The 17,285-nt window shown below is 34.4% G+C and overlaps 1 protein-coding gene across 1 annotated transcript in view; it reads left to right on the top strand.

Moving 5' to 3' along the window:
- Window positions 1-406: 406 nt before the first annotated feature.
- The window catches only part of LOC113522886 (spectrin alpha chain), a 51,508-nt gene continuing 34,629 nt past the window's right edge, over window positions 407-17,285 (top strand). Inside the window, exons 1-13 of the mRNA XM_052902900.1 lie at window positions 407-549; window positions 6,199-6,292; window positions 7,130-7,303; window positions 7,750-8,016; window positions 9,629-9,817; window positions 10,497-10,685; window positions 11,280-11,450; window positions 12,418-12,585; window positions 13,576-13,815; window positions 14,523-14,711; window positions 15,184-15,292; window positions 16,153-16,332; window positions 16,738-16,922. Coding sequence (XP_052758860.1) covers window positions 6,218-6,292; window positions 7,130-7,303; window positions 7,750-8,016; window positions 9,629-9,817; window positions 10,497-10,685; window positions 11,280-11,450; window positions 12,418-12,585; window positions 13,576-13,815; window positions 14,523-14,711; window positions 15,184-15,292; window positions 16,153-16,332; window positions 16,738-16,922 — 2,136 coding nt within the window. The 5' untranslated portion in view covers window positions 407-549; window positions 6,199-6,217. The remainder of the gene's footprint in view (window positions 550-6,198; window positions 6,293-7,129; window positions 7,304-7,749; window positions 8,017-9,628; window positions 9,818-10,496; window positions 10,686-11,279; window positions 11,451-12,417; window positions 12,586-13,575; window positions 13,816-14,522; window positions 14,712-15,183; window positions 15,293-16,152; window positions 16,333-16,737; window positions 16,923-17,285) is intronic.

Raw genomic sequence — 17,285 nt, 5'->3', positions numbered from 1 at the left:
ACTATGCAATTGATATGCATTATTGAAATAAATAGCTTTACAAACATGCCCATCCAGAACTAAAAAACTTGGTATGCATTGATATCCCAACATTATACTAAAGGATCGACCCAAAAATCACACCATTTCAGCGACACGAGAACACAACTGCAATGTACTACACAATCGGCCCACAACTACTACCACCTCAAACAACGCATTGTTCAATGGCATATTTTGAAATTGATATTATTCTATTCAGAGCATTTATGTAGAATTTATTTTTTTAACTATGATTTCCTAGGTAATAATAAATAATTAGGTAAGTACTTGTATTCAATTACATTGTGCTATCAAATTCATTATCGAGTATTAATATACGTTTACAAATTATAATCGATTAATAATCGATAACTAAGTTATGAGAGCGAAGCAATACAACACTAGTTAGTGATTGGTGAACCTTAGTTTTGTGTGTCTGGAGTGTGGACAGTTTTCTAAAAATTCTATGAATACGTTAAATACCTACTACCTACATTTCTTTGATTTAATTGTATAGTAGATTATTGGGTGAGTTAATGCATTTCAATACAATATTGTTTTTCCACTTTTCACAACGAATTATTCATACCGTGTTTATGTATGTATGACACACCCATCGTTAAAATCCGTTTTCTGATTCTACTTTCTCTAAGTTTATTGATAGTTATTCGCTGTTACGATACAATTGTGATATTTAATTATAACTGTTTACTTTCTGGTCTTTTGCGGAAGTTTAAAATAGGTATGGACCGTTATCCTTATTAGGTTTATTTTGGAGTATTACGTCATTGTACATAAGAGGGGAAGTAGAGAGGTCGGTCGGTGTGTCAGTATCGTGGTATGCATGCCGGTACCTAGTTATTTTGTATTATTAGTGTACAGTGAATACGTTAGTGAGCGTTGGGGCGTGGAAATTAGAACGAAGTCGTGTAATATGTCTGCATATCTCTGTTTGGAGGGTGTCAAGTAGAGATCTACTTTCGACGCTGTATCTAGATTACGCTAGATAGTGCTCGAGTGGGTACTGATAGTGTAGTTGTGCTAATGCAGTATTGATTATTCAATTACTAAACAGTGACAGGTATGCTAAATGTAATTACATTAAACTTTATTTCATTACTTTAATTTTTATAATAAGTTGATACATAAAGTTTTTTTTTTTAATTAATCAGACCATATGACTACTCACACTAGCTTAAGGCAAGAGCAAAGAAAAGACTAGATTTTAATTATATTTACTATATGTTGTGCATTGTGCATTTTTTATATATTAAAATAAATTGAATATATTTGCTTTATTCATAGAAAAAAATTTAGTAATAATATTATATTTTATTTTTATAATCAATATGTTTCTTAATTTAGGTCATCATGTCTGCCCCACCCCACCCAAATAGCTAAAGTTTTAAATCTAGACTAAAAATGAGACCTTTATTTTTATATAAAACATGAATAAAAATGTATTATGAACAAATATAATCAAAAATTTCAAACAGATTATCTGAAAGGCGGTTTTTATAGCACAATTACTACAGTTTTAGTGGTTCTCTATCAATTGTAAATAAAGTAGACCACACCCACATAGTCTTGTTAAACAAATGAAATGGCTGATAAAATTTATATAGGACATGTCTATAATTAAATGATTTGATATAATAATGAAGCTGATTAATATAAGTTTTCAACAAATAGGAATTGATACAGTTGTTAACAACAAAATAGTATCTTTGGGGAATCCTTGTCATCATTGACAAGAACAAATAAAAGTCTCTCTCTCAGAATCAATAAATAAAATTTTGGTTATGTCCTTGTACAGGAAACATTGAAAATATTAAGAAGAATACCTGGTAAATAGAAGTATTTTAAATAATAATTAATACTTCATTGTCATTGTTTATTTTCATTAACTAAAAATGAATGATATTATTTGTGCACACTGCTATATTTGCCTTGCCATTTTAAAACAGTAAATGTGTTTAGATATATTTTATTACCATCTCTTAATGTTATCATTAATATACTTAATGGCAAATAAAAAAAGTGTGGTTTAAATAACACATCATAATATATTAATTAAATGAAAGCAAAAATATATTGGATTACAATATTAAAAAAAAAAAATTATAGTAAAAAAAGAAAATATTTTTCTCTATGTCAATAATATATAGAGGAAAGAATTGATTGTTTGGAATTGATTAACTAGAAACTATTCAACTGATTTTCAAAATTCTTTCAACTAAATTATCAGCAAGTAAAATAGGCTATATTTTATTTTTAAAAAATTCTACTTACTTTTGTGAAGTTGGGCCAGATCCCTAGTTAACTTATTATTTATTTTAAAATTATGGCTCATCAGTATTTTGATGCTTTTGCCAATGTCAAGAATGGAAAGGAGACTGCGATTTTATTAATGTTGTAATAAGATTTCCTTGTCAGTGTTTGAGGTGGATATTATGATAGGAGCAAAGAATTGATTAATAAATTATGTGAAAACTGACCATACTAAAAAAATTGTGAGTTTAGGAATAAAGAAATATTTATGACTCTCGGACTCTAACATGTCTTTACATGTAATTGAAAACACCTTTCGCATCCTGAGAGAGGCTTGTTTTACCAGGCTCATCCCTAAGTGTGCCTGTGTTTCCAACTCTAACCACATTCTGTTCTGTAACAGAATTTACTGCTTTGCAGTTTCAGCCTTATGATCATATTGGACCTGTATAATATATTGATTCTTTTAAACAAATACATTACCTTGCAGTTCAGTCAGGATAGGTTTTGCTTTTATAGAAGTTACATTGTATTATATTATGATGGGTACATACTATGCTCAAAGTAAAAAATAACCATAGGTAAAAAAAAGTAGATGAATGAATGAATAAATATTATTAATATATACTATTCATTCTTGTTCATTTATCAATTCAAATTTTTTTTTCAAGAGAAAAAATTTATATGAGAAAGATCTCATACCAATTTTTTTCTTGTATGCATTTCATATTTATCCCCATGTGTCAATCGGTGATCTTCTTCTTCTTTTCGTTAATGACAATCGGTTAGTATTTCTATGATTATTCCTGCCAGCGTCATTTATAAAAGGCTTATACTAGAGATTGAAATTATATCTAAATGACTGGTCTAATTTTGGACTTTTTGGTATAAAACTAAAAAAGACAACACAATATGGGTTAGTGATAAATGTCAATACAAAAATCTTAAATATATATTTCTTATGAATAGCTCTTCGAGTAAAGTTCATTTTGAATGACACAAAAATGAAATCATAATTTTCTTTATGATGGATATCATTTAAAAAAAAAAAAAGAAAAAGAAAGACGATTGTGAGTTGTGGCAGTCACAGTAACTGAAGATCTTTTTTTAAATGGGTGATAATGATATGGTCAGCCCGCCTGCGCTAATTGTGTACGCTGGCGGAGCACCAGTTAGGGATGATAGGGAAGGAAGAGAACAGGTCAGTTAGCCCATTGTAACGAATTGCACTAGAATTTATCACGATGGTTTCCAGGAGGAACCACGTGCAGGTCGACCTGATAGGGTGTATTGCTAGCAATGGGACAGTTAGACCCCATTACAAACAATCCCTGTCCCCCCCCCCAGTGACTGGAGTTAGATGTTATGAAAAATATTATTATGAAAATGCATAAAATGGAAAAATTTAACCCATACCAAGAAAACGGATACATGTATATGTGTTTAGTTGAATAGTTACTACAACAGCAATGCGATCAAGTTGCCGCGGTATTGATTACGGTAACTACAGAGCTGTAACAAATGGGGCGCGGCTGATATATGCGTACTCTCATTTGTATCTTATGTCTGTGTTTCATTTTATTTTACTTACAAAGATTTAGAAATAATCGAACTAACATAATAAAATTGTAACTAGATACAATAGTACAATACAATAATACAATACAAATTGTAACTAGATGTGCAGATAGTACATAGAAGATATTTAAAAAAACCTATGTTCTAATATTCTTTATTGCACAAAAACATACAGTAAATTGTACATTGTATCTATCATCTTTCACTAGTGCCCCGTCAGCGTATACCGATAGCGCAAGTGGGGTTCTATTCTCACCGATTTAAAAAAAAGTCGTATGAATATTCGGGTATTCTAGTGTATACAAAATCAGTCCTTATAAATTGGATACATCATATAGATAACGACCTCAATAAGGCTTTGTAATGATTATCATTATGTACAGATTACGCTGTTGTGTTGAGTCGTGAAGGTCGCGTGATGTAATTGGCAACCAAGCAAGACGAGCGGTGATGTCAAACAAAGCACGTCCTTATGTGAATAAGCGTTCCATTCAATAACTGTTCGTCTGGAATCAAGGGATCAATATATGAATTTTCTAAACAGATTTAGACGAGTTCGATGACGACTTGATTGACGAGTTCGGATAAATGTTTAAAGCACGATAAAAATGAGGGTGACTGACCTTGAAAATCTGACAAGGCCTTTTTCTTTATGATTTTGTTGATTTCTAAATTTGAATTTTACTCTGGCGCGACAAAGTCAATAATTGTTCGTCTGGAATCTATTTTGGAATTAAATTTTCTAAATAGATTTTGATGAGTTCGATGACCACTTGGTTGACGAGTTCGGATAAATGTTCAAAGCATGATAAAATTGAGGGTGGCTGACCTTGAAAATCTGACAAGGCCTTTTCCTTTATTATTTTGTTGATTTCTAAATTTGAATTTTACTCTGAAGCGACAAAGTTACTAATCCAGCACACATTTACCATCTGTTTAAAATTGTAAATGTTCTAAGTAAATTCGAGTATTTTAAAATTATATAAAGGTGTTCTTATGTATACTGTATTCTTAGGCAATCCGTATGATTCCGGCATAGGAGGGGAACCTCTTCCTTTCCCTTTGGTGTCGTAAAAGGCGACTGAAGGATGTTAATGTTCGAGGGATGAGCAGCAGCGTCCATTTTAAAATGTCATGCCTATCAGACATCTACTGACAAACCCTCCGTTGTGAGGGAGTCCTATGTTCAATAGTGGACAATTAAAGCCTGATATAGTAAGCTATATCTTCTATCTATACTTATAATAAATCTGTAGAGAGGTCAATTCTGTACATGAAATATATTTCCAAAATAACTATCAGGGGGTGATTAGTGATCTACACTGATGATAAAAAATGCAATCAGTAAAATTTTTGTCTGTCTCTCTGTCTGTCTATCTGTCTGTCTGTCTGTCTGTATGTTCGTTATAGAAACAAAAACTACTCGACGGTTTTTAACGAAACTTGGTACAATTATTCTTCATACTCCTGGGCAGGTTATAGTATACTTTTCATCACGCTACGATCAATAGGAGCAGAGTAGTGAAGGGAAGTGTGTCTGTTACATCAAAACCACTGAACCGTGAGAAAGGACATAGGCTACTTATTTTACGAAAAACGACGGAAACGTGGATGAAGTCGCTGGCAACAGCTAGTAATAAATACAGCATTAAGCAACAAATAGGCTTCTTTGACTCGATGCAAACTAGTAACCACTTTTTGGGGGGATTGTTTTTTTTTTATTATTATTTCAGTCATTAACTGTCCACTGCTGAACATAAGCCTTCCCCATAAGGAGAGTTTTGACAATAATTGCCACGTTTGGCAGGCGGGTTGGCAACCGCAGTTAGGCTTTTACAGATGTTTTAAGAGGAACACTACTGCCCATCCCTTGCCTGTTACGACACCCACGGGAGGGGGGAAAGGGATTGCTAGTAATGGAGACTGAGAATCCCATTGCTAGCAATATACCCAGCCAGGTCGACCTCCTCGCGGTTCTCCCTGGAAACTATCATGGTTAATTCCTGATGAATTCATCATCCATCATAATGCTAACTGACCTGTTTTCATTCTCATCGATCACCCTTCACTGGTACTCCGCCAGCGTATCCAGTTAGCGCGGGCGGAGTTACCATACCATTTTCACCCATCAAGACACCCACGGGAAAGGAAGCGTTGGTCCATTCTATGCCGGGACACACGGCGATTGATTAGAGGACATGAATACAATGTAATGTGTAGTGTAGCAGATGTCAATGACTCAGTTAATATAAAATATAACAGTCTTAACATTATTTTCCATATGCTTGTTAATTGTGTTATAAATTTTGTTTATATCGATTGTTGTAGGTGAATAGACGCATCCATCATGGAGCAGATTCCACCACCTAAAGAGGTGAAGATCCTCGAAACTGCCGAGGATATTCAGGAGCGCCGTGAACAGGTACTTATGTCTATTACAGTTAATTTTTTTTATACAGTCATACGTGGCAAAAAATCGTACGGCTTGCCCGTTCTTAAATATTGAACAGTTTGATAAAGAAACTTGTGTACTGGGATGCTACCATGAAATGAACATCTGAATTTTCGGACACAATTTTTTATTTTTGTTTATACCGAAGTCGGCCCAGTCAATGGAGCTTAACATTTCCTTCGGTATAAATCCTACCATAATAGTCCAATGGTATGATATTGTAAGATTTCTAATATGTTTAAACGGTAAATGGCATGTACCATATAATTTTATCATCAAATTTGTGCTTCGTTCGGCCTTGATGTTACGGAAAATATTTCATGGTAGATATCCCTCTGGTTAGATAGATAGATAATTTATTTACATTACTTACAGCACACAAATTATTATTGCAGTACACTTTTATACTATTTTTCATTTATAAAACAACTTTGTTTAAAGTAGACCTGTTGTAAAGTATGTATCATTATTGTGACTAGCTATGCTAGCTCACAGTTTTCCATAGTTTTGATTTTTTCCATGGGAATAACTCATTTATACACACCAGTCTTATGTTACACCAGTCTAATTTAATCAAAACAATGAAGTTTCATCTATTAATATCTGTTCACTAGTTCTTGCGAGCTACGTCCAGTCTCGTCTAGTTATAATTTTGTTATATTAAGAAAGTAATTTTTTTTTTCGTATTATATGATAAATATATACATGTAAATTCTTTATGGCAGTCTATGGGGGAGGCTTATGTCCAGCAGTGGACGGATAACAGCTGAAATGATATATAAATTAATACAATGTTTACAATATTAGGTGCTTAACCGATATGAAGACTTCAAACAAGAGGCGCGCGCCAAACGAGAGAAGCTAGAAGATTCCAGGCGTTTCCAGTACTTCAAGCGCGACGCTGACGAACTCGAGTCCTGGATTCAAGAGAAGCTGCAGGCTGCCAGCGATGAGAGCTACAAAGATCCCACCAACTTACAGGTGAGAGAATTTTCATGAAAGTAGGCATACGTTTCATATTATTTTAATATTGCATACAGCATTTTTCACGAATTAAAAGGTGGATTCATTTCTTGTTTCTGTTTACTGTTATTGCGTAATTGACTGTTTTCAACCAACTTTCAAGGTTGTATTTTTTTTATGTTTAAACCTCATAACTTTATCAGTTAACCGTACAGTTAGTAAATCGATTTAAAAAAATGCTTTTTTTATTTGAAAGCTACTATACTTACTATAAGAATATACTTACAGATTGCTCCCATAGCATTTTTATCAAAATCGGTCCAGTAATTTAGTTATGAAATTAACTGGTTTTGTCAACTTGAAGTCCGTTTATTTTTATGGAACACAATTTTAATGATTGAATTATGTGAGATGTGACATTGAATTTATAAATGGTTTGATAAAACTAAATATGTTTTTCACAGGCCAAGATACAAAAGCACCAAGCCTTCGAAGCCGAGGTGGCCGCCCATTCCAACGCCATCGTGGTGCTCGACAACACCGGTACCGAGATGATATCGTCCGGCCACTTCGAGTCCGAGACGATCCGACGTCGCCTGGACGAGCTGCATCGACTTTGGGAGCTGCTACTGTCACGGCTCGCCGAGAAGGGCATGAAACTGCAACAGGCATTGGTGCTCGTGCAATTCTTGCGGCACTGCGACGAAGTCATGTTCTGGATACGCGACAAGGTCGGTACTGCATACTGCTTATTAAGTGATTGTCCTCACTCAATTAAGTTATAACATATTCTTTATTACACTAAAACATACAGTAAAAATAACAATTAAATAGATAGATAGATAATCTTTATTGTTTCCTCCAAAAGATTACAATAGTAAACTTATTATAAATATAAATAATTACAAAAAATAATCACAATGAGAAAACAATGGGCGACCTTATCGCTAAAAGATTTCTTCCAGGCATCCTTTGTAATTTATTATTTTTAATTAGTAATTTTTTATTTTTATTTTATTTATTTATTTAAGGACAACCAACAAAACATACGTTTATGTCAATTTAAAATACATGATAATACGGTTACATTATAAAATACTGCCTTAATTATTAGTCACTTAAGCAAAGGTGAACTTATCACTACAAAAGATTTCCAGTCAACTTGACACTAAGTTCTTCAAATTCTCACATTATTATGGACACTAAACAGACACTAACTTCTTGGATATTGTAGCAGAAAAATAAAAAGGCTTCCTAATAAACTGACACAATGTCAAAATAGCAATCGTAAAGTTAGGCAACTAAAACACACGATTTGGGAAAATTTTAATAAATAGTTTGTAACAATAATGGCAGCCTAATATTGAGAGCCTTTCACATTATGTATGTCATAATGTGAAAGGCTCTCAAATCCACAAAACAACTGTTTATACTTTATACTCCTATAAATGAATGAAAGTTGGATAGGTTTAGTATAAAAAAAAAAAGATAATTAGTATAAAATCAAAAAGAAATAAAAAACTACATATACAAAAAAAAAAAGAAACAAAAGGAAAATACATAAAAGAGGTAACATAATTTTTCGTGAATGTACCACAGTAAAACAAAATGGTCACAGCTTATTGCCCTCAAAAGAGCAAAACTCTGATATTCTGTTGTGGCCAAAAGCCTTTATTAGGCACACCGTTTATTTTATATTCTAAACTCATATATCAAAACGTTGAAGTCGAAAGATTACAAGAAGAGACCATTAATGGGTTGATCGCAGTAATTTATACATATGTGGGTGGTACAAATGTGATAAGAACATACAGTCAATTTCCACACGTAATTGACTATCTACTGGGGTCTTTATTTCATGCACAATTTCGACGTTGCGAAATAGTCAGGTCCGAGAACACAAGTAGCTATGTAGTGAAAGCAAAAAAATTTTTGTTCGCGTAGTAAGTATGTATTACCTTATTTTATTTATTGCTTATTGAACGATATTGTTTGAATTTAAATTTACATAATTTCTACTTTTTTTTTTCAAACCTCCTACAGGTTTTCACCCTTTATTTTTAACTGAATCTACTATCCGAATTGGGCGGTGGATTAAAAAAATAATAATTTAAAAAATAAGTTTATTGCAAAATTGTACATACTTACACTTTCCATGCAGACGGGCCACTGATGACTTGTAACACGGGTCGTTTCAAAACCAACTGCAGGCACCAGTCTCTTAAAAAATAGGGCTCATATATTTAATTGTACCTCAAGTTGTTACTTTTTACTACTACTTGTAAAGAGAAAATAAACTATTCATTCATTTAATCAAATTTACTAATAATATTTTTTCAACAGGAAACATTTGTGTGTGCCGATGAGTTCGGTTCGGATCTGGAACACGTGGAGGTGCTGCAGCGCAAGTTCGACGAGTTCCAGAAGGACATGGCGGCGCAGGAGTACCGCGTCACCGAGGTCAATCAGCTCGCCGAGCGACTTGTGCTCGAGGGTCACCCGGAGAGGGAGACCATTGTTAAAACCAAGGACGTGAGTGTCTCTCTTTTATCATTTAAAAGAGACCTGAGAGAGAGAGAGAAATAACAACTTATTTAATTCAGAGGATATTTTAGCAAACTTCCTCTCTATTTGTATTAAAGTTAATGATCACTATAGTGTAATCTTATCAACCTATTTTTTATTGCCCACAGAAAAAAAACTGAGAAGAAAAGTGATGTATGAGTGTACCATGTCTAAAAAGAGTTTTTTTTTCCACTAAACCTTTAAATTACTATGTTCTGTGGAATAAATACAAATAGGTGTTTCTATTTTTCAACTGATTTCGAAAAGAAGGAAGTTCTTAATTTGATTTTTTTTGTTTGTTACCTCATAGTTCTGCCAGTTGTAAACTGATTTTAATTTTTATACTTACACAATGTTCTCATATAAATTTTATCAAAATAGTTTCAGTAATTTAGTTTTAAATCAAAATAATTAGTTTCGCCACAATTGAAGTAGTTTTTTTATAGAACGCGATCTTAATTTTAAAATTAATTTATTTTTATGAAATACAATCTTAATTATTAACTTGGTTATTTTTACACTACTATCAAGTAAGATATGGCTATAATATTAAAATACTTTCTAAGCTTTTTCCTGTACTTCAGGAAGGCTTTCTATAGGAAGATTATGGTAATCATTTTTTTAATAAATGTTTTTATCCTCCCAGGAACTGAACGAAGCTTGGCAACGCCTACGTCAGATGGCGCTGATGCGCCAGGAGCGCCTGTTTGGCGCCCACGAGATCCAGCGTTTCAACCGCGACGCCGACGAGACCATCGCCTGGATATCCGAGAAGGACGTGGTGCTCGGATCCGATGATTACGGACGCGACTTGGCCACCGTGCAGACATTGCAGGTTTGTATAGTTACAATGATTCATGCTCACCTATGTAGTGTTTCTGATTAAAAAATTAAGTATTTATTTTTGGTAAATCAAATAAATAAATAATATATATAGACAGATTATAAACAGGTTTTCACAAATAGAAATGTAATTAAAATTCAAAAATATTCTTGTGATTAAAAAATTTTTTGCAAACTGTTACTTGTCAACAAAAGCTTTACATACGATGTTCATATTTTAATTTGTATATAGATAACTTTAAATAATAATCATGCTGGAGTAGGGCAGTATGGGATGGAAATTATTGGATTGAGTTAGGGGAGACTTAGTCCACAAGGCATTCTATGCTACGTGATATTATAAAGAAATATATTAGATAATTTTTAATGTAGCACAAAATAAAGCTTAACTTTGTTTTTTTTTTATTTTAAGTTGAAATACATTAAAATACATAATATATATAATTCATTTGACTACATTTATATTAAGTTCTGTTAAAATTGAATATATATGTGTTTGATGTTCTTGTGTACAAATTGGGTTATTTAGTTGTGTAGCGTTGCTCCTGTAGATATAATATTATTTATATGTATGTGTGTGTGCCAGCGCAAGCACGAGGGCGTGGAGCGCGACCTGGCGGCGCTGGAGGACAAGGTGTCGACGCTCAACGGCGAAGCAGCACGGCTCGCCGCCATACACGCCGACCACGCGCCCGCCATACACTCCAAGCGGGACGAGATCACGCAGGCCTGGCAGAAGCTCGTGCAGAAGGCCAAGGTCAGTTGCCATGCACAGTTTAAGTTTTCTTTTTCATGATTCTTAGAATTGTAAACAAGCTACTACCCACCTGGCGAAAAATGGTAAAAGTCGCCTATAGATATGAACAGGAATAATTAAATGAAAAGTAATTTATTGTGTTTATTAATCTAAAATTATGTAAGTATAATAGATAGATAGATACTCTTTATTGTTTCCTCCAAAAGATTACAATAGTAAACTTATTATAAATATAAATAATTACAAGAAATAATCACAATGAGAAAACAATGGGCGACCTTATCGCTGAGAGCGATCTCTTCCAGGCAACCTTTGGATGGAGAGGATTAATTATAAACAATTTGGTGGGAGGCACGATGAAAATTGTTGTTAGTTCTAAATATAGGAGATGTGATACATATAATAATATAAATATTATCCCTACTCATTATTATATATATATACACACAGAGACATATATATATATACATACTAACACATACAAAAACATATACATACATACTTACACACATACATACATATAATACATATAATATTTACTGATTCATCTGCATATCTTGCAAATATTTCTAAAAATCTATGGAGGCCAGTTCTCTGTGTATGAAAATGTCCATCAAAAGGAGTCACATTAGGGTGACGCTACAGTAGCAGTTGGATAAATTTTAAAAGAAATGTCAGCAGAAACTATTTTGGACTATGTAAATAATTGATGTTTTGCATACTATATTTATTATTATTAGTTATAAAATAATAATAAATTGTAAAATATAAAACTTTTCAATTTAGCACATTTCACTCCATCAATAACTGCTGAATTCATTTTATATTCTCTTGTTACTCCAGTGCCTTCCTGGAGGGATTTACATTTGGACACTTGTAGCTATTTCCCCATACGATACGATTCTCTTTACCCATACTGTCCATATTTAAATGCAAAAAAAAATAATATGATGTCTGTCGGTGACAGGAGCGGCGGTCGGAGCTGGAGTCGTCGCACGCGCTGCACCGGTTCCTGGCCGACTACCGCGACCTCATCTCGTGGATCAGCGACATCCGCACGCTCATCGCCGCCGACGACCTCGCCAAGGACGTGCCCGGCGCCGAGGCGCTGCTCGAGCGCCACCAGGAGCACAAGGTGCGACTTCGCATTGGTACAACGTTCCTACACAAGTGGACAAGATATCTATCCATATAAAGAAAAATAAACTGTTTCAGTTATTGTTTACTTAAGAAACAAGATGCCAGATATTCCCATCTCATTTAATTTAATATAATTTCCACTGTGGCTAAATCGCATTTCTGTATTATATGATAAATGATTGCATGCCTAGTATATAATCTATGGAATTAAACATTCATATAAAAGTATTTTGGTAGATAAATATCCATTTTCTTTCTAGTTAGTGTTTAGGATTTATTTATCTGTTGTTTAGAGGTGGCTGGCCAGTTTTTTTCTTAATGGATAAAAAATGGAATGCTATGTCAATGGTGTTACAGCGGGCCTCCAATGGAGGATGAGGTGATGAGAATGAGTTAGCTCGGTTGGTACATCAAAGCGTAATTACTAGGAATTAACTGCGACGGTTTCCATGGCGGACCGCGTGAAGATCGACTTGATAGGGTTATACTGCCAGTACCGAAAATTAATGTCTCCATTATTTCCCGCCTACGCTATCGGTATACACTGGTGGGGTACCAGTGAGAGGTGATAGGTGAGGATGAAAGCAGGTCAGTTAGTCCATCGTGACGAATTCAACAATAAATTAGTCACGATAGTTTCCAGGGGGAATTATGTGGAAGTCGACCTGATTGGGTATATTGTTACAATTCCTTTTCCTCTGAATGAGTTTGATTAGTTGGCCCATCGTAGCGTATTTACTAGGAATTGACTGCCATGGTTTCCATGGCGAATCGCATGGAGATAGACCTGACTGGGTATATTGCTAGTAATGGTTTTTTTTATACCACTGAGGTGGTAAACAAGTATACGGCCCACCTGATGGTAAGTGGTTACCGTAGCCTATAAACGTTGCCGACCCTGAAGCACCCTCTTCACCCGCCGGCGTGGCACCGGTGCCGGTGAGTGATGTGCACGTGGGTGTGGGTGTGGGTGTGGGTGTGGCAGGGCGAGATGGAGGCGCGCGCGGACGTGGTGGCGGCGTGCGCGGCGGGCGGGCGCGCGCTGGTGGCGGGCGGGCACCGCGGCGCGGCCGACGTGGCGGCGGCGCTCGACGCGCTCGCGCGCGACCACGCCGCGCTGCACGCGCTCTGGGACCAGCGCCGCGTGCTCTACCTGCAGTGCATGGACCTGCAGCTCTTCTACCGCGACACCGAGCAGGCCGACGCCTGGATGCACAAGCAGGAGGTACCTCCGACCAACATTCTATATTATACAATGATAATGCACACACGCCTGTTATACGTACTCGTATTCACAGCATTCACTTTAACATAGTTATACAGTGCGAGAATATATAATAAATAATAAAAATAAACATGTAACCCAAGTTGTGAACAATATCAAAAAATACAACTATGAGTGAATTGAATTAAAAAATATTAAAAAAAATATATTTTATGATAATTAGAGTTAATTTTTATTAGATTATTGTACAAATCTTATAAATCTAGTCTGCTAACATACTAAATTATAATAAACATATTCAACTCTACTCCAAATGTTTCTAATATTTTTGGCAAATTATTACTAAAAATATCAACGATATTTATAATATTGTTTAAATCTGTACTGCGCGAATTAAGGGAGCGTTCTGAAGTAGTTTAGTTCTGACTAGCGGGATATTAACCGTACCAGGATAACGGCGCGCGCTATACAATAAATGGGTACATAATAAATTTCTAAATTTAAATTCCTTCGGAACTAGATGTGCCAAAGAATTTTTTTAAATATTTATAATCTATTTTTTTTATAACATCATTTAAGGTTAAATTTTGTTTAATATTATTCACGTACTTTAGAAAACAATCTAATAAAATAACAGTGTAGTTAATAAATAGAAAAAAATCTTAAAAACTTTATTTCAATTATTAAATAATAATAAATCTATACAGGCTTTCCTCGCAAACGATGACGTAGGCGACTCCTTGGACTCTGTAGAGGCACTGTTGAAGAAACACGAGGACTTTGAGAAGTCCCTGGCGGCGCAGGAAGAGAAAATAAAAGCACTGGACGAATTCGCGTCGAAACTGATCCAAGGACAGCATTACGCCGCTGACGATGTTGCACAGAGGAGGGAGATGGTTAGTTACATTTTTTCTTTTTAAATTCTAAACATTAAATACGTAATTATATACGAATCATTTTGTGGGAGATGCTATATTAGATAGATCACGGATTCATATATGGTTCGAAGACCAATAAAACAATTTAGCTTATGCTTTATACTATGAAATGATAGGTGATTAAAATGTCCCATTTTCACTGCGATTTGAGTATTACTTTTTTGTGTTAGTATTGCAAGTTAGTTGGTTCGTATCCGGTTCGAAGGACCAAAAAAGGATGTGCTGTCTTCAACTTGTGGTAATAAATAATAATACTTACTACTAGGTTTGTTTACTTCATTGTTTTACAGAGAAAATATTTTCTGAATTCAAATAATTTATAAGTTATAACATTGGCTCCTTATCCCTTCTGCTTGCTCCATGTCTTTAACATAGGATGGAGATGTAGACAGATAAGAAATGGGAATATTAACAGTAACTTTGAATACAGCTACTGGAGCGTCGCGCTGCTCTGCAAGAAAAATCAAACCAGCGACGCGCGTTACTTGAAGACGCCTACAAGTATCAGCAGTTTGAACGCGACTGCGACGAAACCAAGGGTGAGTCCTAACTATATTATATACAGCGACATATTCTAAAAAAAAACATCCAATTATTATTAAGTTCATAAAAAAAATATACAGAGATTTGTTTACTTTTCTACTAGATTCTATTAAAATAAAATTAAAGTGAGATATAAAATAAATCTTAAATTAGAAATTTCTCTCACAAATTGTGAAATGTTCAAACAGAAATTAGATCCATAAAGAGTCTGTATTTATGATACAGCAAATATAATTTGGACTGCATTTTGGCACATTTTTTATTTGGTCTGTTGTTTGTGTAGAAAGAAAGAAAATGTATTTATAGAATCATGCGATTCACACAATAGCATGAATGAAACAATATGATTAAAAACAAAATAAACAAAAAATAATACAGTGAATGCTCTATATAAGCAAACTCTCTTTAAGCAACATTCTTTATATTTTTTTTATTGTACATAGCTTAGTAAAAGAAATAAGTAAAAATATCCAGATGGTAAGTATTTTTATACTCTTCTTTATTCCTATAAAAAACTTTTCCTAATAAGATTGTTTTTTTATTGAAATTGGTTCAAATTAGTTGCTTATATAGAGTGTTCACTTTAATAATGATAAGTCCAAGTGTCCATGTGTTTAACAATGTTCTGTGAAATAGCTGTAGGTTCTTTAAGAATCACTTTGCATTTATTGATAAACCCAACCTAAAAGTGTTCAGAAAAATAATTTAATTATAATTATTTCAGGATTTTAACATAATTTTCATCCAGTTCCGAGACACTGGGGACAAATTTTCCTGTTACTTCTGACACCATTCTTGACACCATTCTTGACAATTCACTCTTCTCAAATATGTTACATTTTCTCATTCTCACCAGGGTGGATAAACGAGAAACTGAAGTTTGCAACCGACGAGTCGTACCTCGACCCAACGAATCTAAACGGCAAAGTGCAGAAGCACCAGAACTTCGAACAGGAGCTGCAGGCGAACAAGCCGCGCGTCGACGAGATCACCACCGTCGGCAACCGACTGCTAGAACAGGAGCATTTTGCCAAGCGTTAGTATAGCATTATTTAAGTGTTTATTAATTTTTTTTAAAGCATCAATTAGTTTTTTTTTAATTTGAGAGATCAGTCATTATTATGAGTCCCATCCTCACTATTTGATACGGGTGAAGAGACTCCTGAAGAATCACATCGATAATCGAAGTGTTGATAGAAGAATTGGAGTACTCATAATTGCTAAGAGCACATATTTATTTATTTATATTTTATTGTGCACAAAAATACATGCCTTCATTCATAGAACAGGTGAGCTTAACTCTATAATAGTTCTCTACCAGCAAGAACCTTGAGTGGAAAGGAGCATTAATTACATATGTTACACATTACTTGTTAATATTTAGATTATTTATACACCTCCATCATTGGTGGTTACATTTATTTTATTTTTTTATATTTAGCTCAAATCGAATCTCGCCTTGGCGAGCTAGCTGGTTTATGGGAGAAGCTGGTACAGGCTTCCGAGCTCAAGGGCAGTAAGCTTCAAGAGGCATCTCAACAGCAACAGTTCAACCGTGCTGTTGAAGACATTGAGCTCTGGCTCTCTGAAGTTGAAGGGCAGCTGCTCAGTGAAGATTATGGAAAAGTATGCAATGCAAATTATGTTTTTAATAAAATATTATTAGTTCTAAAAAGTATTAACACTTATGCATTTGCATCTATTTTTAAATGTATGATTAGGTCTATTAAAGCCAAAAATATATGGCCATAATAGTGGTAAGGCATTTATGATTGGTATTTACTGTAAAGATGAAAATAGAGGCATATCTTTTGCCTGCTCTATTGGTATACTCTGATAAAGTCTCAGTAAGTCATGATAGGTGAGGATGAAGTCAGGTCAATTGGTGTAATGAACACCATGATAGTTTCTCGGGGGACCGTGTGGAGGTCGACCTATCAAGTTATATTACTGGCAACGATGCCGCTAGAGTACTTGACTAATATTTCC

This window comes from Galleria mellonella, unplaced genomic scaffold, assembly GCF_026898425.1.
Source record: "Galleria mellonella isolate WM207_F2 unplaced genomic scaffold, CSIRO_AGI_GalMel_v1 utg962, whole genome shotgun sequence".
NCBI classification, from domain to species: domain Eukaryota; kingdom Metazoa; phylum Arthropoda; class Insecta; order Lepidoptera; family Pyralidae; genus Galleria; species Galleria mellonella.
Note: the sequence above shows the minus strand (reverse complement) of the source record. Positions and strands in the feature narration are given on the sequence as shown.